At 37.3% G+C, this 18,276-nt stretch overlaps 1 protein-coding gene across 2 annotated transcripts; it reads left to right on the top strand.

Moving 5' to 3' along the window:
* The first annotated feature begins 1,469 nt into the window (after window positions 1-1,469).
* SNAP23 (synaptosome associated protein 23) lies at window positions 1,470-17,504 on the top strand. Of its 2 annotated transcripts, XM_087882306.1 has the most exons (9): window positions 1,477-1,783; window positions 4,416-4,478; window positions 7,001-7,105; window positions 8,226-8,267; window positions 8,816-8,864; window positions 9,140-9,257; window positions 12,106-12,258; window positions 12,804-12,948; window positions 15,189-17,504. In XM_087882306.1, exons 3-9 carry the CDS (start codon window positions 7,049-7,051, stop codon window positions 15,252-15,254), a joined length of 630 nt encoding a protein of 209 aa, XP_087738432.1. In that variant the 5' UTR covers window positions 1,477-1,783; window positions 4,416-4,478; window positions 7,001-7,048; the 3' UTR covers window positions 15,255-17,504. The 2 variants fall into 2 exon arrangements, with proteins under 2 accessions (XP_034273654.1, XP_087738432.1); XM_034417763.3 differs by lacking the exon at window positions 4,416-4,478 and having other exon boundaries at window positions 1,470-1,783.
* Window positions 17,505-18,276: the final 772 nt, after the last annotated feature.

An 18,276-nucleotide genomic window follows, 5' to 3' on the forward strand; every position in this document is an offset into this window, starting at 1 on the left:
AAATTCCATCGAACAATTGTGAGGAAAGATAATAGCAGTGAATGCATCATTTTTATTATTTCATTTTTTAATACCGTAAATACTGATAACTATAACCCATATAAACAAAAGCTCTTTTACAGTATGAAGGGCTCCTGAAAGAAAAAAAAACTCTTAATATTTCCAGAGCTCTTATAGATGTTTATAGTTCAAGGAGGGAATTGCCAGATGGGACAGTATGCTGTATTTCTTGAGCACTTAGCATTTTGTATATTATTGTGTTGATATGTTTGAAGAATGATTTGATGGTTGGGCCATGTAATACACGTTGATATTGTTGTTTTATTGTTATTGTAATTATCTCTTTTATTCATTAAACATGAAACTCAGTCAACTGAACACTTAAAAATGTGTCACAAATACCATTGACTGGTGCTAATGGTTGATACAGGTTGCTGCCAGCGTCCAAGATACCATATATTCTTAAAATATATGATGTTCCGAGTAGCTCAGTTTTTTTGCAGTTCTGCTGGTGTTATTGCTGGAAGCTGCAATTTCTTGATGTGTTTTGTAAAATTCTTGGACATGGTACCAAATGCCCCGATGACAATGGGTATCACGGTTATATTAGAAGAAATATCCTTCTGGGTTCAACTCCAAGTGGGAAAAAGACACTGGAAACATGAAGACTGCTTGGAAAGATGGTTTAATGGTGGTCAGGATCACATGTTTGAGTTCCTGAACAGAAAAGGGGTGAGATGCAGTGAGTCCCTGCGTTTTATGCCCTCTCTGGGTTTGAACTTCCTGGGGCCCACAATGAGTATCCTGATTGGTTGTCAGACTCCCAGGAGGTGGAGGTCTTAGCTAGCCTTGCTGGCTGATGTAATCTTCCCAGGTGCCATGTGGTGAGTTTCTGTTGCTAGATGGGTCCTATTGTGTTAGTTTCTGTTGCTAGATGGGTCCTATTGTGTTGCAGATGATGGTCCATTGACAAAGATGGGAGGGAATTGAGTTTCTGCCTCTGGCCCATTGACAAAGGGTGGGGGGGGGCAGGAAGCTGGGAGCTGCTTCATTTTTAAAACATGCTTCTCCATTTCTCATCCAGGGAAACATAATATTCTGCCTTTTTAATATTTCCTAAAATATTTCATTCTTCTAGGAAAGGGGTGGGTGCTTACTTCCTACAGTTACATGTTTCATTATTATTATTTTTATTGTTGTTGTTGTTGTTATCTTTTATTCATTAAACATGAAACTCAGTCAACTGATCATTTAAAAATGTGTTGCTTGTTTTAGAAGATGTGTTGTCAGGGCATATGTCTGTACAGCAGGAACCTGATCTGATTTTACCACAGCTGAGACCTTTTGTACCTTGAACGGGGCTTTCTTAAAAAAAAACATAAACTCAGCGCCAACAGGATGCTGGAGGTGAATCAACAACCTGAGAAAGCGAAAGAGGAGATAATACATGACGATCATTTCCTCCCACCAATAGCTATTAGCAGTGCTTCCCAAAGCGACCAATGCGCTGCGACTCAGGGACCGGGTAGGTGGGAGCAGGGAGGAGGTAACAGCTGGGCCCCCGAAGGAACCGGAGGGAAGTAGGAGAAGAAGAAGGAGAAGAAAGCGGCACTGCGGGAAACTGGCTGGGTGGGGCTCGGCGGTGGGAAGGGGCTTCCGAAGACAGGGCGCGAGGTTCGTCCCCTCGGCGGAGAGAGCGGGAGATCTGCGTCCAGAGGCCCGAAAGGCCTGGCGGGTGGAGCCACGGGGCGAGCTCGGGAGGTTTTTTTGCCACCGAAACGTGGTGAGTCTCCGGAGGGAAGGAGCGGCGGGGAGAGCGAGAGCCGGGCGGGCAGGAAAGGAGGAAGGGGCGAGCCAGGAATGTCTCCGGGCGAAGGGGGGGGGAAGCGAGGGGGGGAAAGCAAGGCCCCATTGAGCCAGGCTGGAGCGCCGGAGGGACCGGGGTGGGTTGGTGGTTGGAAGGGGGGGGGTGCTGGGTGCTGGGGAGGCAGAGGCTTTTCTCCTCCGCCGGAGGAAGCCAAAGGGGTTAAGCGGCGGGCGGGCTCCTGGGCGAGGCGGCGGCAGAGCAGTCCAAGGAAGCGGGCGGCGAGGCGTCCTGGGGAAGGGAAGGGAAGGGGCGCGGGAAGCCGGAGAGGCCGAGGGGAGAGCGCCACAGCATCCCTCGGAGCCGGGCGGCGAGGCCGACCTCGGGGCCAGAAGTTGTCACCCCTCGGGGGGGGGGGGTTGCGGGAGCGTCCGTGGCTGCCCTGCCTTCTCGGCTTAGGCCTCGGCTTGGGCTGGTTGGGTTTCGGGAGGAATGCTGCCGGTTGGCTTCCTCTCCGGGCTGCGCTGTATTTCTTGTTTGTGGGGAGCCTTTTGCTGAACCCTCACTTGGCGGGCCAAAGGAGGCGCTGGGACTGGAGAGGGCTATTATTACTTGTTTTAGGACTCTTCAATATTGGGGGGGGCGAGAGAAGCGTGAAACGAGAGGGCTTTTCAAAGTAATATTTCTGTTTCTTACAGCCTTCACGATTAACATAGTGGTGGCTATTATCCCTTTGGCAGCATCTGTTTCCTTACTGCATTTTTTAAAAGCCTCAACAAGAGCAACAGGAAGCAGTAGCAGTTTTCACTTTTTTTCCCCCTCTCCATTAAATAGTGCAGATTGGAAGAGGGCAGAAGAGTGAATAGGTGAAAGGACAGGAAACAAAATCTGGAAGCCCTTTCAGATTTAACTACTATTCATGTATTTCTTATTCTTTCACAGTAGAGAGTTGTGCAAAATCAGGTTCCCCTTAAAAGAAAAAAAAAATACCCACTTGCAAAAATCTTTAGTTACTTCTTTATATTTTTTGGGGAACTATAGTTCAGTAATGCAACTATTTTCTTGGAGCCTTTCTTTTGCTTTTCATTTTCAGAATCAGGAGGTTGTCCCTATATGTAATTTAATAGATTTACATAAGAAGTTCCATCCTAGATGAAAGCTCATAGGTACTTTGGAAAGTCAGTTGTTTCATCATAGATTTAAGTTTTTGACTTCATCCTGAATTATAGGGAAATATATTATGTACTCATTGTCATTTTAGTGGCAAAATTGTAGACTATAATAGACTTTAAGCATAAAATGAAAGTTAAATGGATACATTAAGCATTTGATAGACTTAACATACCTATCCTAATTGTCCCCAAGAGACTAAAAATTCAGTTTTTTATTTAGTTACATCACTGTCTTTTCTTGCAAGTGTATTTCCATTCAAGTACCTTTCTTATCTGAAGTTTGGGGTGGGGATGGGAAGCATGGATGGTGAATCAAGTCCATCAGTTAATAGCAATTTATCAGTGGATAAATGCAGTCAATTTAAGCCAATTGACAGAAGGTTTCTACTTTTCTATTTTGAGGATTTGTTTACTTTTGCAATTTCATAATTAGTTTTCAGAAGAACAAATGATTTCTGCTGAAAATATGTCCTAATATTACAACTTAATAAACTGGGATTCCTGAGAAGAGTGAAGACCTTTTCTGCTGTGTGTGCAGAGCAACTTCTCTTCTTCTCCTGCACTTTCTCCATGAATAGAGGGACGCTCAGAGTTAATATTTCTCCTCCACATTTCTTTGTGATGGAAATTGGGAAATATTGTCTGGCACACAAATAGCAATACAATATATATCTAAATAGCAGTCTCCACTCCTTTAAAATTAAAATACTATTAGCAAATTGCAGAGGTTCCCATTTTGACTAAAATAGTTAGAAAAACGCTGCATAAATGTATGTTACTTTATGTTTTTCACATAGTGCTTTGGGATGAAATGTCACTTGTTTTTTTTCTTCTCGTTATATTGTGACAAAATGAAAGAATCCCAAGAATAGGTAAATGAAAGCATCTTGAGGTGTATCTTTGAACATTGCATATACTTCCTGATTATATTAGGATGCAGGCAATAATATGTTAATTTGTAAGATAGTCCCTAGATTAGAAATCTTAATTTTCATAGAATAGCATGAGAATATATGCAGTAAGACTTGTTTTAGTTACACTTATGGCAATACTGAGCCAAATTTGTCAAAACTGACCTGCATTGTCCTTACTGGAATGTTGTATATTGGACATTGACTTAGTCTACTCTCTTTTCCTCTTATTAAAAAGTTTAATATGAAAGTGCCAGTTAGCCACACCATGGGCCCAGGAGATCAGTATCTACAGGCCTATCTGGCTGATTATCACAAGATATAGAGGACTATGTCTAGGCATGTAAACACAAAGCAAGGAAGGTGACTTCCCAAGTGAAATGAAAGAAACAGTGTTTGTGGAACTAAGAGAAAAAGGGAAGGATCTAATATATGTGAGTGAAGATGGTCTGACATAGTTAGAGTAGACTTTGTAAATATAGTCAGGGAAGTACAGGTACAAAATTATAATTGTATGTTACATTCCAGTGAATGGTGATAATGGTGGAACCAGAGATGAATCTGGGCAACTTGCAGACTTCTTTATCTGAGGTAGCTATTTAGATCTGATAGTTCTATCTGGCAAGTCAGAAATGCCATTTTCATTGTTATAGTTGTCCTGCATGCAGATTGTCTTTGCCCTTCTGTGTGTCAATTACATCATCTTTTTGTTTACTATTTATGAATGTTTTATATTTTCTTCAGATTTGAATACTGAACTTATTTAGTAAAGGCAACTGAAATATGATTGTCAGTCCTATTTAAAATAAGTTTGTTTAATTTGTACTCTCTGCAAATACATCCCTAGAAATGTATTTTTCTCTGGGGAAGAAAACAATACTCGCCATCCAATTTTGCTTGAACCCAACAGTTGTAATTCTATACTAATTAATACCTTAAAAAAGATGGGTGAGCCCTCAAAAAGCAGAAGAATTGAACAAATGAGGGAATCAATATGTCTTAGATTATTTAGAAATAGTAGTGACCGTTGATAAAAAGTTAGAAATTAATTTCTTAGGTCCAAAATTGGTAAGAGTTATGGAAGACCATCTGCGTGAGAATCATTTGGTGAAGGGGGTGGTTGGAGTAAACTTGATGTCTCCTTATTAACTTATCATGTATTTATTTATTTCAATTTGTATACCGCCCTTCTCCTGGTGGACTCAGGGCGGTGAACAGCCAGAACTAAAATACATGCAGATACAAAATTTAAAATTGTTAAAAGAATTATATAACTGGCCCAATTTAAAACAGTTCAATTTAAAACCCCATGACAATTTAAAACTAAAAAACTAAAAAGACTAAAAAAGGGGGAGGGGGTTCACGCCAGCCCTGTTTGATGGAAAAGAAAAGTTTTCAGGGCACGGCAAAAGACCCGGAGATCCGATATCCTTCGTATCTCCGGGGGCAAATCGTTCCAGAGGGCAGGAGCTGCCACAGAGAAGGCCCTCCCCCTGGGGATCGCCAGCCGACATTGCCTGGCTGACGGCACCCTGAGGAGTCCCTCTCTGTGGGAGCGTACTGGTCGGTGGGAAGCTATCGGCGGCAGAAGGCGGTCCTGCAAATACCCAGGTCCTATGCCATGGAGCGCTTTAAAGGTGGTAACCAACACCTTGAAGCGCACCTGGAAGACAACTGGAAGCCAATGCAGCTCACGCAGGAGAGGTGTCACATGGAAGTGCCCCCTAGCTCCCATAATCCCCCGCGCGGCTGCATTCTGCACCAGTTGGAGCCTCCGGGTGCTCCTCAAGGGGAGCCCCATGTAGAGAGCATTGCAGTAGTCCAGGCGGGAAGTGACGAGTGCCTGAGTGACTGTGCGTAAGGAGTCCCGATCGAGAAAGGGATGCAACTGGCAAATCAGGCGGACCTGATGAAAAGCCCCCCATCTGGTCTGTTCCGCCTCCCTGCGGTGGGGTGTGGCGGTTAGAAAGTCAAGCCTAAAAAGGGAATGATCCGACCATGACAAGGGCTCAGTCACTAACTCCCCTATCTCAAGATCATTCATCCACTGTCTAGAGACAAAAATCAAGTCCAGAGTGTGTCCTCCCGTGTGCGTGGGTCCATGAATTAATTGGGTCAGGTCCATGGCCGTCATGGAAGCCATGAACTCCCGAGCTGCCTCAGACGCTTCGCCGACAGACGGCAAGTTAAAGTCCCCCATGACCATGAGCCTGGGGGTCTCCACCGTCACCTTGGCAATCACGTTGAGGAGCTCGGGCAGGGCCGCCGACACGTGGCAGGGAGCCAGGTACGTAATCAGCAAGCCCATCTGCCTCCCTTGTCCCCACTTCACAAGGAGAGACTCGCATCCGGCTATCTGAGGTACAGTGGCCTCCCTTGGGGCGAGACCTTCCTTTACCAGAACCGCCACCCCCCACCCCTCCCCTGGGACCTCGGCTGATGAAATGCGTAGAAGCCTGGAGGACACATCTCGACGAGGGGGACACCCCCATTTCTTGACTTCCAGTGGGCCCGGAAGGCCCAAAAACCAGCTCACTGGCACGCACATGTACGCTGGAGCTGAGCTAGGGCAACACTCACATGCCCACAGATATGGCTCCGCGTGCCACCTGTGGCACGCGTGCCACAGGTTCGCCATCACAGGTGTAGGTATTCTACCATTAAAGACAATCATCTGGAGATCAGGATGGCTTTAAAGTCCAGATTGTGTGGAGGGAGCCACTTCTTGGTTACATTGATTGAGTTTGATGTTTCTTGGCTATTTTGATGTTTCTTGGCTACTTTGCGTTTCAATGTTGGTAATGCTTGTAATTATTTTTACTTTATTTTAATTCTGTTTGCAGCCAACAGTCACTTGTTGAGGTAGATGGCCATATAGACTGATTCAGACAATAAATAAATACATGAACTATTTCATGAACTTTATGTTTTCATTTTTATAGAATATTCTAACATTGAAATTTTTATTTGTTTTCTTTTCCTAGAAAGCTGACAATTAAACTGATTATAAATTTGGCATATAAATTTAATAAATAAATAAAAGTTTAGTAGGACACTATTTGCTTAAAATTGGTCAAGATTATACCCTTATCACTGATACTTTACTATTTTAGAAGAAATCCTGTTCTGAATAGTTGAACATTGAAAAGCACAGGTCAGTCATGGCTGAGTTGTCACCTGAAGAAATTCAACTGAGAGCCCATCAAGTTACAGATGAAGTAAGTACCTCAAATAATATATTATTGCCCAATAATTTGGGTAGATAAACTTTTTAGAGTGCATGATCTCCATTAAAATTGATTGCTTATCTCATATTGCTTGATAATATTGCAGTAAAGGTTTAAATCATCTAAATCGGGTATCAAACTCGTGACGACCCATTGTCATCACGTGATGTATCACAACTTTTTTCCCCTTTGCTAAAATGGGGTGGGCGTGGCCAGCACATGATGCATCCGGTCCATGGGCCATGAGTTTGACACCCCTGATCTAAATCACTTGGATTTAGAAAGCAAAAATACTTTTTTCCCTAAGATTAATGCATTTTCTGAAGGAGAGAGCTTTGTTTACGTGTCCCAAATAGCCCTGCGTGCAAAACACCACCACTACCATATAATAAATATCCCTCATGAATAAGCACAATCAAGCTTAGCAAATTGCAAGGTTTAATCTGTGGAAACGGCTACTTCTGCTGAAGTTCTTTCTTAGCACAGTAGCCAGGGAATATAGTGGAAGTAAGAGAACTGGGAGAAAACAAGGATGGTATGCCAAAAAGAAAAGATGGAACTATTATAGATGCCGCACTTTAACATACCTCCTTCCTCCAGACTGTATTTTAGCCCCACAAGGTCATTTCAGGATTAGCAGGTGGCCTCTTTTGTGAGGGGTCTTACGTACTTTCCCTTAGAGAAGGTAAGAGAAAGGCAGAGTGGATCAGCCATTGCAACAATTCCCTTCCCATCCTCTTCACCCTGCCAAAAAGGACCATCAAGTGGCAATGTCACCAGGCTTGGAAGACACTTGCTAATGGCATATTTCTGCTTGTCTACACTGCCACAATAGCAGAAACTTCAGACTCTTTTAAAAGAAAGTTTATAGATTCCAGGAGGACAGACTTTTGCACAGAATCTAAAAAGAGGGGTTTGTCTGGAAAATAGTGGCTGCATAATAATGTTGATTTTTAAAATAAGACAAATCAAGACAAAACCTTGCTTAGTTGCATTGTGTCAGAAACAAGAGAATACTGTAGTGCTTACTTACAGCCATGTATAAAATTATATAATTATTACATATCTTTAAAAATCTCCATGCCTGAAATGAAATCTATCTTTATTTTAGTCTTTGGAAAGCACAAGGAGGATCCTTGGCATGGCCATTGAGGTAAGGAAGAAGTTAAAGGCTTTCTTTGAGCTGGGGGGCAGGGGAAATCAGGTGGAGAACATGAAATGACATTGAGTATATTATGTTCATGAAGCATTAGATGTATGGAAGTATTTCTCAGATTTTCTTAGAAAGCTTCCCTGCTTTTTTCTCTAATTTTCTGCTTTTAAATTGTTTTAATATCGGGTTTTTATTTTTGTAAGCCAGCCAGAATCACTGAGAGTAAGTTGAACAGCCATATAAATTTTCTTAAATAAATAAAAATAAATAAACAATGAAACTTTATATAAAATTGAAATAATTTTATCATAGGACCAATAAACAAAAGTAACAAATTCACCAGGTACCTATACCAGTATTGCAAAATAACTTGCAATATTAGGATTTTTATTCTACCTGGAAGGAAATTTTATATAGTAGTAGTTATGCTGATCAATTTATATGTAATTATTTAGTAGTGTCTCCATACAATAGTCTGTAGCAAATTGTGTCGTTACACTAATTCCATGGTGTAGTGGTTCTGTATTTCTCTCTCTTTTCCATTATAGTCCCAAGATACTGGAATCAAAACCATTACCATGTTAGATGAACAAGGCGGTGAGTTGCACAAGTGTAATAAAGAACAATGACATATTTGATTAGAAATGTAGAACCCTGTATTTCATAATGATACATAATAAAGATACATAATTAATGCAGTCCGGATACAGGCATGGCCATTGTCCATAGGCTTGCAGTATTTTCCAGAAACATTAACACTTCTTAAGCTGCTTTTAAATGCTTTTTAAAAAGTGTTTTGAATGCAGACCTTCCTATATGAAGTGTAAGCATTTACGTTACTTAACGTTTCTAAAGCTTCTTTTTTTTCCTAGAAAAGTTAAACAACATAGAAGAAGGTATGGATCAAATAAACAAAGACATGAAAGAAGCTGAAAAGAACTTGACAGAGCTTAATAAGTGCTGTGGTCTCTGTGTCTGTCCATGCAATAGGTCAGTTAAAAGCAGATTGGTAAGACGCTTTTTTCAAGGAAAAATATCACTCCTGTTTAGAACTTCAGTGACTAGAAAATTTAATTAAGCTACTGTTCTCTCTGATGGAAAAAAAAACTGCTACAGAATTCAAAACACAAATTGGATGTTGTACTGAACCATGGTCTGTGTTCATTTATAATCCTAAACCATAAACCATGTTTACAAACAATAGCAACTGGGTTCACATAACATGATAAGCAAAATTCAAAGAAATCACATTTTACCTTAACACTGTCCAAGCCACTGACTGCATTCATATGGTCTTATTTATGTGCTATTAAGTCAGATAGACTCTGAGCCAACTACATAAATAGTCCTCCTCTGGGATGATCTGACCCCAACCTGCCCCTTCAGGTTTTCCACTGAGGTATTATCCAAAACTGTATGGGTGTATGCAAGTGTGAATGATGGCTCCTTTCTCCAGATCTATGAAGCCAGAAAACTCTTGTTGCAATGGTTGGTAGTGTATACTCCAAAATAAAAAAAATGGCGTCATTGTCATTTGAAAAGCCATGAAATTGTGGCATTTTTACCCCAAATTTTAAAAGTTTTTAAACAAGAACCCTGATGTCATGTGAAATTTAAACGTTTTAAAAATGTATTTGTTTTTTAAAAAAATGATTTTGGGGTCCCATGCCATGACAACCACCAACTACGGTTGCTGTCCCCTGGTTTTTCTTACAATTTACAAAAATATTCTGTTCAGTGTAGTGGTGCCTATAAAGGAAAAAATCGGGAAATGCTAATTTAGACTTAACTATACTTGTCCATAAGGTTAACCTGTGAATAAAATAATGACCAGAATGTTTTAACTTTTGTGTGGATTTGTTCTGGTTTTGGTTTTCTGGTAATGACAAATACAAGTTGTGGTGAATGACATAATAAAGTTCAAACAAGGAATGCTTAAATTGTTGTTTTCAAGCTCCCAATCAAGGAAGAAAAGTCAGTGGTCATGTACCAGTAGTTAGGCGCTATAAGGCTTAGTTAGATGTGCAAATATACCTGTGACTTAAATCTGGTAATATATTAGAATGGGGAAACTAAAGCAATTAATACAAGTTTGGACTGGATTTTAAATTACCTAATACCTATTAAATATATGGAAGGAATTATTGTCAATATTAATCAGATTTAAAATAACAATTCATGGGAAAGTTGCAAAAAATTTTCTTTCAGCTTCACTGGGTGGAAACAAGATATGTGTCAGTTTAATGAAGGATTACAAGGAAAGCATGATGTGCTGTGTAATAGTTTTTTCCCCCTGATACTACCTTCTTATCCCTCACTCTGAAAAGTACGAGGCTCTTGTGGTAGTTGAAATGTTTGTACACTGGAGAAGTAATTCTGTGGAATTTTCAATATGCTTGATAACAAAATCGTATATAAGGCAAATATGTAGAGATGTAAGAAGAATTGAATGGATTTGAAATGGATGAAAGGAAATCAAACTCTTCCATTCCTAGGGCTAAATTAAATGAGTTTTTGTGACAATAGCACAGCACTTTTACAAATTTTGAATATAGTATTCATAATATTCCTTTTCTTCCTGATTTGTGTTAAAGATATACTTGGAAATAGTTTGTCAACTAACAGTTATCTGCTTGCGTGTCTTACTGTCCACTCTCTTTCATTCTCTCCTAATCACCCCACTTTTCTTTCTTAATAAAATGAAGAGTTAACATCAGAGGTTGGATCCACTTAACTGGTCAAAATGGAATTTAGGAAAATACCTGTATTAAGAAGCAGTTTGCACTGCTAACCAGCTATCTGAAGGTGATGTTCTAACATGATGCATGTCTGAATGTGCATGTTTTCTTAACATGCAAGCAACCTTGTGATGGTCTGTAGTTGTATCTGTGCCGTGATGCTTGTAGTTTATATTTAGTTATTTTGATTTGATTGATCTGAAATAATAGTTACAATGTTTAGAATGCAAGTTGATATATAATTTAAGTCTATTAGGAAATTTTTCAGGAAAGTAATAGCTTATACAGTACATAGATTTAAAAATATTAGAGGAATAATATGAAATGTTATGATAATGTTCAGATATTGTTTTAACTATGATCTACTACATGGGGAAAAATGTTTTTTGTCATGTATTACTTAGCATGCAACTGTTTTTTAAGAATGCCTATAGTCTCGGGATTCCTATGTTTCAGTTTTAAAATATCAGGTAGCACTGTAGGGGGTAAGTCCGGAACCAAATAAAAATTAAATATTATAGAATAATACAGCATAAAACAATATGTACAAGATTTATCTTGGTTATATGAATGTTGGAATAAAAAAATAAATTTTGCATTTATTCCTTCATTTTTGTTACCATTAGGGTAATGATCATCTGCTGCATGATTTGGTGAAATTAGTACAATATAATTTTCTCAATATTTTGTTGGTTTGTGCCTTCAAGTCAGTTTTTTGATACCTGGTGACTGCCTGGACTTGTCCCTGCAGTGTTTTTGGCATAGTTTTTCAAAAATGGTTTGCCATTGCCTCCTCATTGTAGCTGTGAAAGAGTGATAAGGCCACTGTCATCCAGCTGCCTTCGTGCCTAAGGAAAGACTAGAACGCATTGACTGCCAGTTTCTAGCCTGATGACTTAACCATGCAGCAAGCTGGCTCTTTAAGTTTCTCCATACAATTCATTAAATAAAAGATAACCCATAAATATAATGCTAAGTGGTACATACATTTTTCTTCCTAATCACAAACTTGATTGTGTAATACTGTAAGCAATAAATCAGTTGGCTGTTTAAATTGTGTATCTTTTTAGTTAATTGAAGCTATGCTGTTTTTCTTATAGAACAAAGAACTTTGAGGCTAATAAAGCATATAAGACAACTTGGGGTGAGAACTGTGAAAACTCAGGTGATCATATAATAACCAGACAACCAGGACGGGAAGGAAATTACCAACAACAGACCTCAGGAGGACCAGGTGGAGGATACATAAAGCGGTAAATAGTCTCTTCTTCATCCATTGATGAATACATATTCCGTATCTGTTCCTCTGCAACAGTACTGTGATATTGAAAACCATCATGAGAAGCTTATTCTGTGTAAATCATGAATGAACACTGTTTAATAATTTTTCAAAGATTTCAAATAATAGGACAATGTTTTGAATCAAATTTTGCAACATGATTGGTGGAATGTATAAAGGTCTTTATAAAAACACAGGCTTATTTTTAACTTCTTTTATAAATTGCCAATTAGATATATTTTAAGACTGAAGTTATGAAATGTTTGTGTGAGATAGAATTAGGACTATGATTCTGTTTTTTAACTTGTGTTTATGGTTTTAGTATTTTTTGTAATTGTTGTGATTAAACTGATGATGACTTTTAATTTCTATTTAGAACTGCCCTGTGGTAGTTTGACTAGTGTGAGTATGTGGATAGACAGGTAAAGAAGGAGAGGGAGAGAATATATGAATTTAGTTCATTACAATGAAGAAGAAGGAACTTGCAAGTGCTCAAAGCAGTTCTTATATTTTGAAAAGGATAACAAATGATGCCAGAGAAGATGAGATGGAGGATAACTTAACTCAAGTAGGACACATCTTGGGAAATCTGAAAAATATGGCCGTGGATATGGGCAGTGAGATTGATTCACAAAACAAGCAGATAGACCGGATAAATGAGAAGGTAAGCGAGAACTGGATCTTTAACAAACTTAATTATCAGAGATATAATTGTTGAGAAGAGTAGCTAATTGTTCTGGAATACAGTACCATGGTGTAGAGCAGGCCTGTCAAACTGGTGGCCTGTGGCACAGATACAACCCGCACAGGCCACCCTCACTCCAGCTCTGCAAAGGCAAAAAAACATTGCAATACATCACGATCTGGCCTGTGACATGATCAAGTCTGACACTCCTGGTGTAGAGTATTCCAATTTACCAGCAGTTTGTGTCTTTGTTCTCTTTTCTGGATAACATTCCTCCTCCCAAAGCATTATTTTTCTATGTAGGATATATTTAAGCTTGATTTCATGGTGAACCGTTAGGGATTGTGAACACACTATGTTCCATCATGGTACAATATGAAAAATAAAATGAATACCACTGCCAATAAATACTGTATTATTGGGAGTGAGGAACACATTTGAAAAGTATGTAATATGTAGTATGTAATATGTGCCTTCTAATTGTTGCTGTCCATTCATAAAATAAATAACACTAATTTCCAGGAAGATGACGTTGCTTTTTTAAAAAAGCCATTTGCCCAAGAACTTAGAGATCAGATCCTGGTTGGTTAAAAAGCTGATTTGTGTTGCCCAAAATAGAATAAATGCCACTGAAGTTGCTCTATCCTGACTCTAGGCTTTCTCAAAGTTCTGCACTTGTTTCTCTGTAACACTGATATTCTGTAATGGATAAACCAATGCCAGGAAAAAAAAAAGTCTTGTTTATATAAAATGCCATGACAGAAATACAGTAGGAGGTGAGGAGGAATAAATACTGCATTCAGTGACTAATAGGTCAACTCTCAAAATGATCTTTGGAATCAGAGCACCATTGGCTGGCCTAATTCCAGATGTTTTTTTAAAAAAACCACATCAATTATCTTAATCCTCTTTCCTGTTTTTCTGGGTGCCTTTAGTTAATTAAATCTTTTTATAATGCAGATAAGGTAGAGAACCTGGCAGACACCAATGGAAGTGTTAGTGGCCATTTAGTGTCCATGATATCACACTGAGTACCCAAGGTTATAGATTTATTATCTTACATTCTTGTTTTGCATGTTGCAGTGTCCCATTCAAATGCGATAAGATGGTTGAAAGAATAAATATCTTTATTATTAAAAGGAAGTTGCTATTACTTCATACCAATTTTAAAGCAAAGCAATCTTTGAAAGAAATGAGGTATAAATCAGGGAAGATTGATTTAAGCAAGTTTAAAAAAATATTTTGAATAAATAATTTTGAATAAAATTTATCATTGATAAGTGTACATAAAATTGATGCAAAACTGATGATAGTGGTGCAAAACTGATGATAAACAAATCCTGATAAAAGTCAGCAGCACTTTATAATATCAAGAAAAGTGACCATGCTGTTTTGAGAACTCATTTTCTTTTAAATAATTTATTTATTGTTTATTAATTTATTGGTTCGATTTATATGCCGCCCTTTTCCGGAGACTCAGGGCGGCTTACAATGTGTTAAGCAAGCCTTCATAGCCTTAAAAATTCTCGTTTTAAGTATTTTTTCTGCATTGCTTCTCTCAATAAGCTTACCAGCGGTACCTTTGTGTACCATGTGTGAACAGATTAGTAAGAGGTAGTCATTAAGACTGAACAGTAAATAGCTTGTAAATATTTGCTAACAAGAGTTTTAAATATTTTAAATTAAATTTTATTTTTTTAAAAATTGTTTCAAATGTTAATTTTTACATTTAAAAAAATTAACACTATATATAAGTAAGTGTAGCAGTATAATAATGAGATTACTTAGAATGTATTTGTATCTGTCAGCTATGAACTTATTTAAAAGGTTTTCTCTTGTAAACCTATATTGCTTTCTTCTTTGCTCCTAAATATGATGGTACTTTCATGGCTAATTTCTGTGGCTGTTTTCTAAGCAAGTCAGTGGACTCAGACATTTGCTCCAGTACTTTCTCTTCAAGCTGGAATTTATCCTTTATTTATATTTAACTTCTTTCATTTCATTTGAATACCCTGAATCTTTACAGAATTCCTAGCAATTTACAAAAAGCCATATCCTGAAAGAATTGAGAAAGGGTTTTTTTCCCCTATTCATATAACTTTAAGTGTCTATTTTAGCTCTCCAGATTCTTGGCAATTCTTGAAGAAATACAATGTCTTCTATAAAGAGACTTGAATAGTTTTTGTGCACCTTAATTTACATTTTGTTTTCTGTTTCAGGCTGAAACCAACAAAAACCGTATTGAGCAAGCCAATACAAGAGCCAAAAAACTTATTGAGAACTGATAGCCATTGCCAGTTTTCAGTCAACTGAAATATTTTTTCATTCTACAAATATCCTCAATTTCCAAAGAAGAGAAGCAACTGTTCAGAAAATGAAACAAAGCAGAACATTATATTATTGTATTGTACATGTTTAGTATGAAAGTCCAGGAAAATAGCACAACAAAAGTGTAACTTTCTTATTCATGTTCATATCCTCAGGGCTTCATTTTCCTTGGTTTTGTCCTTTCTGTGAGGTTAGTCTTATCACCACCACCACCCTTTTTCCCCCCCCCTTTACTTTCCTTATGGCAACTCAGAGATGAGTGCAACCAACTGATTATAATGGCAAAGAGAATACACTCACTAGATTTAATTACCTCAATTAATACTGCATATAATCGCTGAATTGGTGGATGATTGGTTTTCATAAAATGTACATATTTGTAGAAATTAAGCTTGTCCCTATTTTTCAAAATATTTGATTTCATTACCAAGCTTTTCATGATGGGGAAAGATGATAATGGATATATTATAAAGTATACTTTCAAGCCATAGCTATTCTAATTTGCATGCAAATTAGGTAAATAAGCATATAAAAATCCATAATGCATAAATGCAACTCTAAATTTATTTCTCACTTTTGTCTCCAAAAAATTGGATTTTTCAATCCTAATTTTGTTTGCTTCTTTCACAGAAACTATGTATATTAGTGGAATTAGAGGAAAGGGCAACTCAGATAGTTTAACATGAAGCATATTACCTTTGGTCATTTGGAATCTCGTGAGATTGCAAGGAAATTAAAATATGCCTTTATATAAATATCCTGAACTTCTGCCATTTTTTTTTCAAAATGTGTATTTGTAGGTATTAATATTGCTGTGATTGGTTTATGAAATCTATGTGGATCTTTTAAAACATTTTATCAGAAATGGACAAACTTAATTCATAAAAGTATTCCTTATAGAAATGGGGTATCCTTTTAATATAAACAATTCATACAATCTGTACAAATCTGTAAAGGGCAGCATATTGTGATTTCTATACTGTATTAAAAATATTTGGGGAGTTTAAAACATCAAAATCAGAGCATAATCTAAGTTTGAATGAAGTCAAAAGCCATCTGCTTGTTAGTGATATTAATAACTTTCATATTTTCTATCTGGACTATAAATACATTCTCACGCTTTTTAAAAAAAATCAGTTTCAAGCACCACTTTATTATTAAAATTGATCTGAACTTGATCCAATTCACAAAATTTTAAATAGTGGCATGGTTCTGCAGGCACCACAAATTATGATTTATTGTATTTGAATTGCTGCTTGTCAAATTTTCTTTAAAAATGTTAGTATGTGGGAGAAGGATCCAAGGGAAATCACTATGAATCACTGTTAATGAGCTGTAAGCTGTTGAATGGGTCACATGGTGTAGTTTGCTGTAATAAGTACTTGACCTAAGAGCCTATTTCAGTTTGCTCCCATTGCAGGATTAAGGTTCTTGATTTGGTTTTTCTATCATATAGTTATACAAATGACTAAATTTCAAATCTACTAGGTGCCCAGTCTTTTGCAAGAAAGCTTTAATTCTCTTCTAATTAACCCACCAAATTGTTGACTTATTCAACAGCACAATGTTTAGTAGAATTCGTATTTTATTCAACTTGAAGCTATAAAGTTCTTCTAGTCCTTGCATGTTTTGCTGCAAGTCTAAAAGAATGACCTACAACAATGTAGATACTATAAAGCTCAAAACAAATCTAATTGTACTGTGATTGTTCTTAAATAATTTCTTCATGCTTTATTTCTTTACACATTTCCAACTGAATGTTTAATTTTTATTATAAAGCTTAGTCTTCTATATAACCTTGTACAATGGAATGCTGGAATTATAGCATAGTGCACATCTCTCTTAAATTTTGTTTATTAATACCAAAACAAATTGCAGGATTTGGCTGGAAAATATATTCTGCAGAAGCAACACAATTCCTCCAGGAGCTCTACTTTTAATTTTTTTCTAGTAATATTTTATGAAGCTCTAATTAGTTGAACTACTGAGCAAAATGGTACTCTAACATTTCATCACTAGGTTGTATGGGAACCATGAACACTTGCTTTAGTAATAAACATAAAAGTTGAAAATTGATACCATAATCATCTGGTATTACAATTTGTGAAAAATGATAAATTTTGTATAGCTTAGTATCACAAGACAAATCTGTCCTGTATACTTGCTGGGCTCAATAAATATAATTTATAAATCTTTTCACTCTTCAAGTGCCTGTGTAAGTCTGAATGGCCTTAAACTGTCCTATGTTTTTTAATAGATATACTCTGTAAATGTTTTTGCTTGCAGCTAAGGATCCAGCTTTTAGTTTCCTATGGAGTCCACTAGGTGAACCGTTACTAAGTTCCATTGATAAGGGGTGATGGGATAGTCATCCTGAAAAAAACAAGATCTAGAAATTCCAAATTTCCCTTGAGTTTCATGATGGAAAGAAAAAGTTTCAAGAAAAAACCTTACTTATGTAAGAATTAGAGGTGAAGAAAGTATTCAGTCATAGGCTTAATGCAATGTGTGAACTAAAACACAGGTTCTTGAATAAGGTTCTTCTAATACCCATTAGAATCAGGAAAATAACATGGTTTAGCATGAAACAAGACAGCGTTAATAGAAAAACCTTGTCTCTGCACAAGTCAAATACAGGTGCCATATTATAGGGAGTACTAACAACAGGAATAGATATATTCCCAATCCAGTTATAATAGACAGGAATGGCATTGTTTCTCCCCCCCCCCAAATCTTCAGTTGTTTTTCTTCAAAAACCAGACAATCTTATTTGATGTAGGTTTATATTAAATGAAATTGTTAAAAATTATATTAGTTTTTGTCGCCTTAAGTGGCTAGTAGAGGAAAATCAAAACAGCCCAAAGTTTAGTTTTATATTAACATAAACAGAACTTTAGGGGTAAAGTCCAGTTTTCTGTCTGCATCACAAATCGTTTGGCAAGGAGTTATTAATTATAACAATATGAAGATATCTAACAG

Source organism: Pantherophis guttatus, chromosome 1, assembly GCF_059756535.1.
Source record: "Pantherophis guttatus breed Tessera chromosome 1, ASM5975653v1, whole genome shotgun sequence".
Taxonomy (NCBI): Eukaryota; Metazoa; Chordata; class Lepidosauria; order Squamata; family Colubridae; genus Pantherophis; species Pantherophis guttatus.

What these genes read in the sequence shown, in the direction of transcription:
- SNAP23 (XM_034417763.3), top strand. Translation starts at nt 7,049, where the DNA reads ATGGCTGAGTTGTCACCTGAAGAAATTCAACTGAGAGCCCATCAAGTT. An exon ending in CATGTTAGATGAACAAGGCG is followed by an intron (nt 8,865 to 9,139) that starts GTGAGTTGCACA and finishes TTTTTTTCCTAG; the next exon opens with AAAAGTTAAACAACATAGAA. An exon ending in TAGACCGGATAAATGAGAAG is followed by an intron (nt 12,949 to 15,188) that starts GTAAGCGAGAAC and finishes TTTCTGTTTCAG; the next exon opens with GCTGAAACCAACAAAAACCG.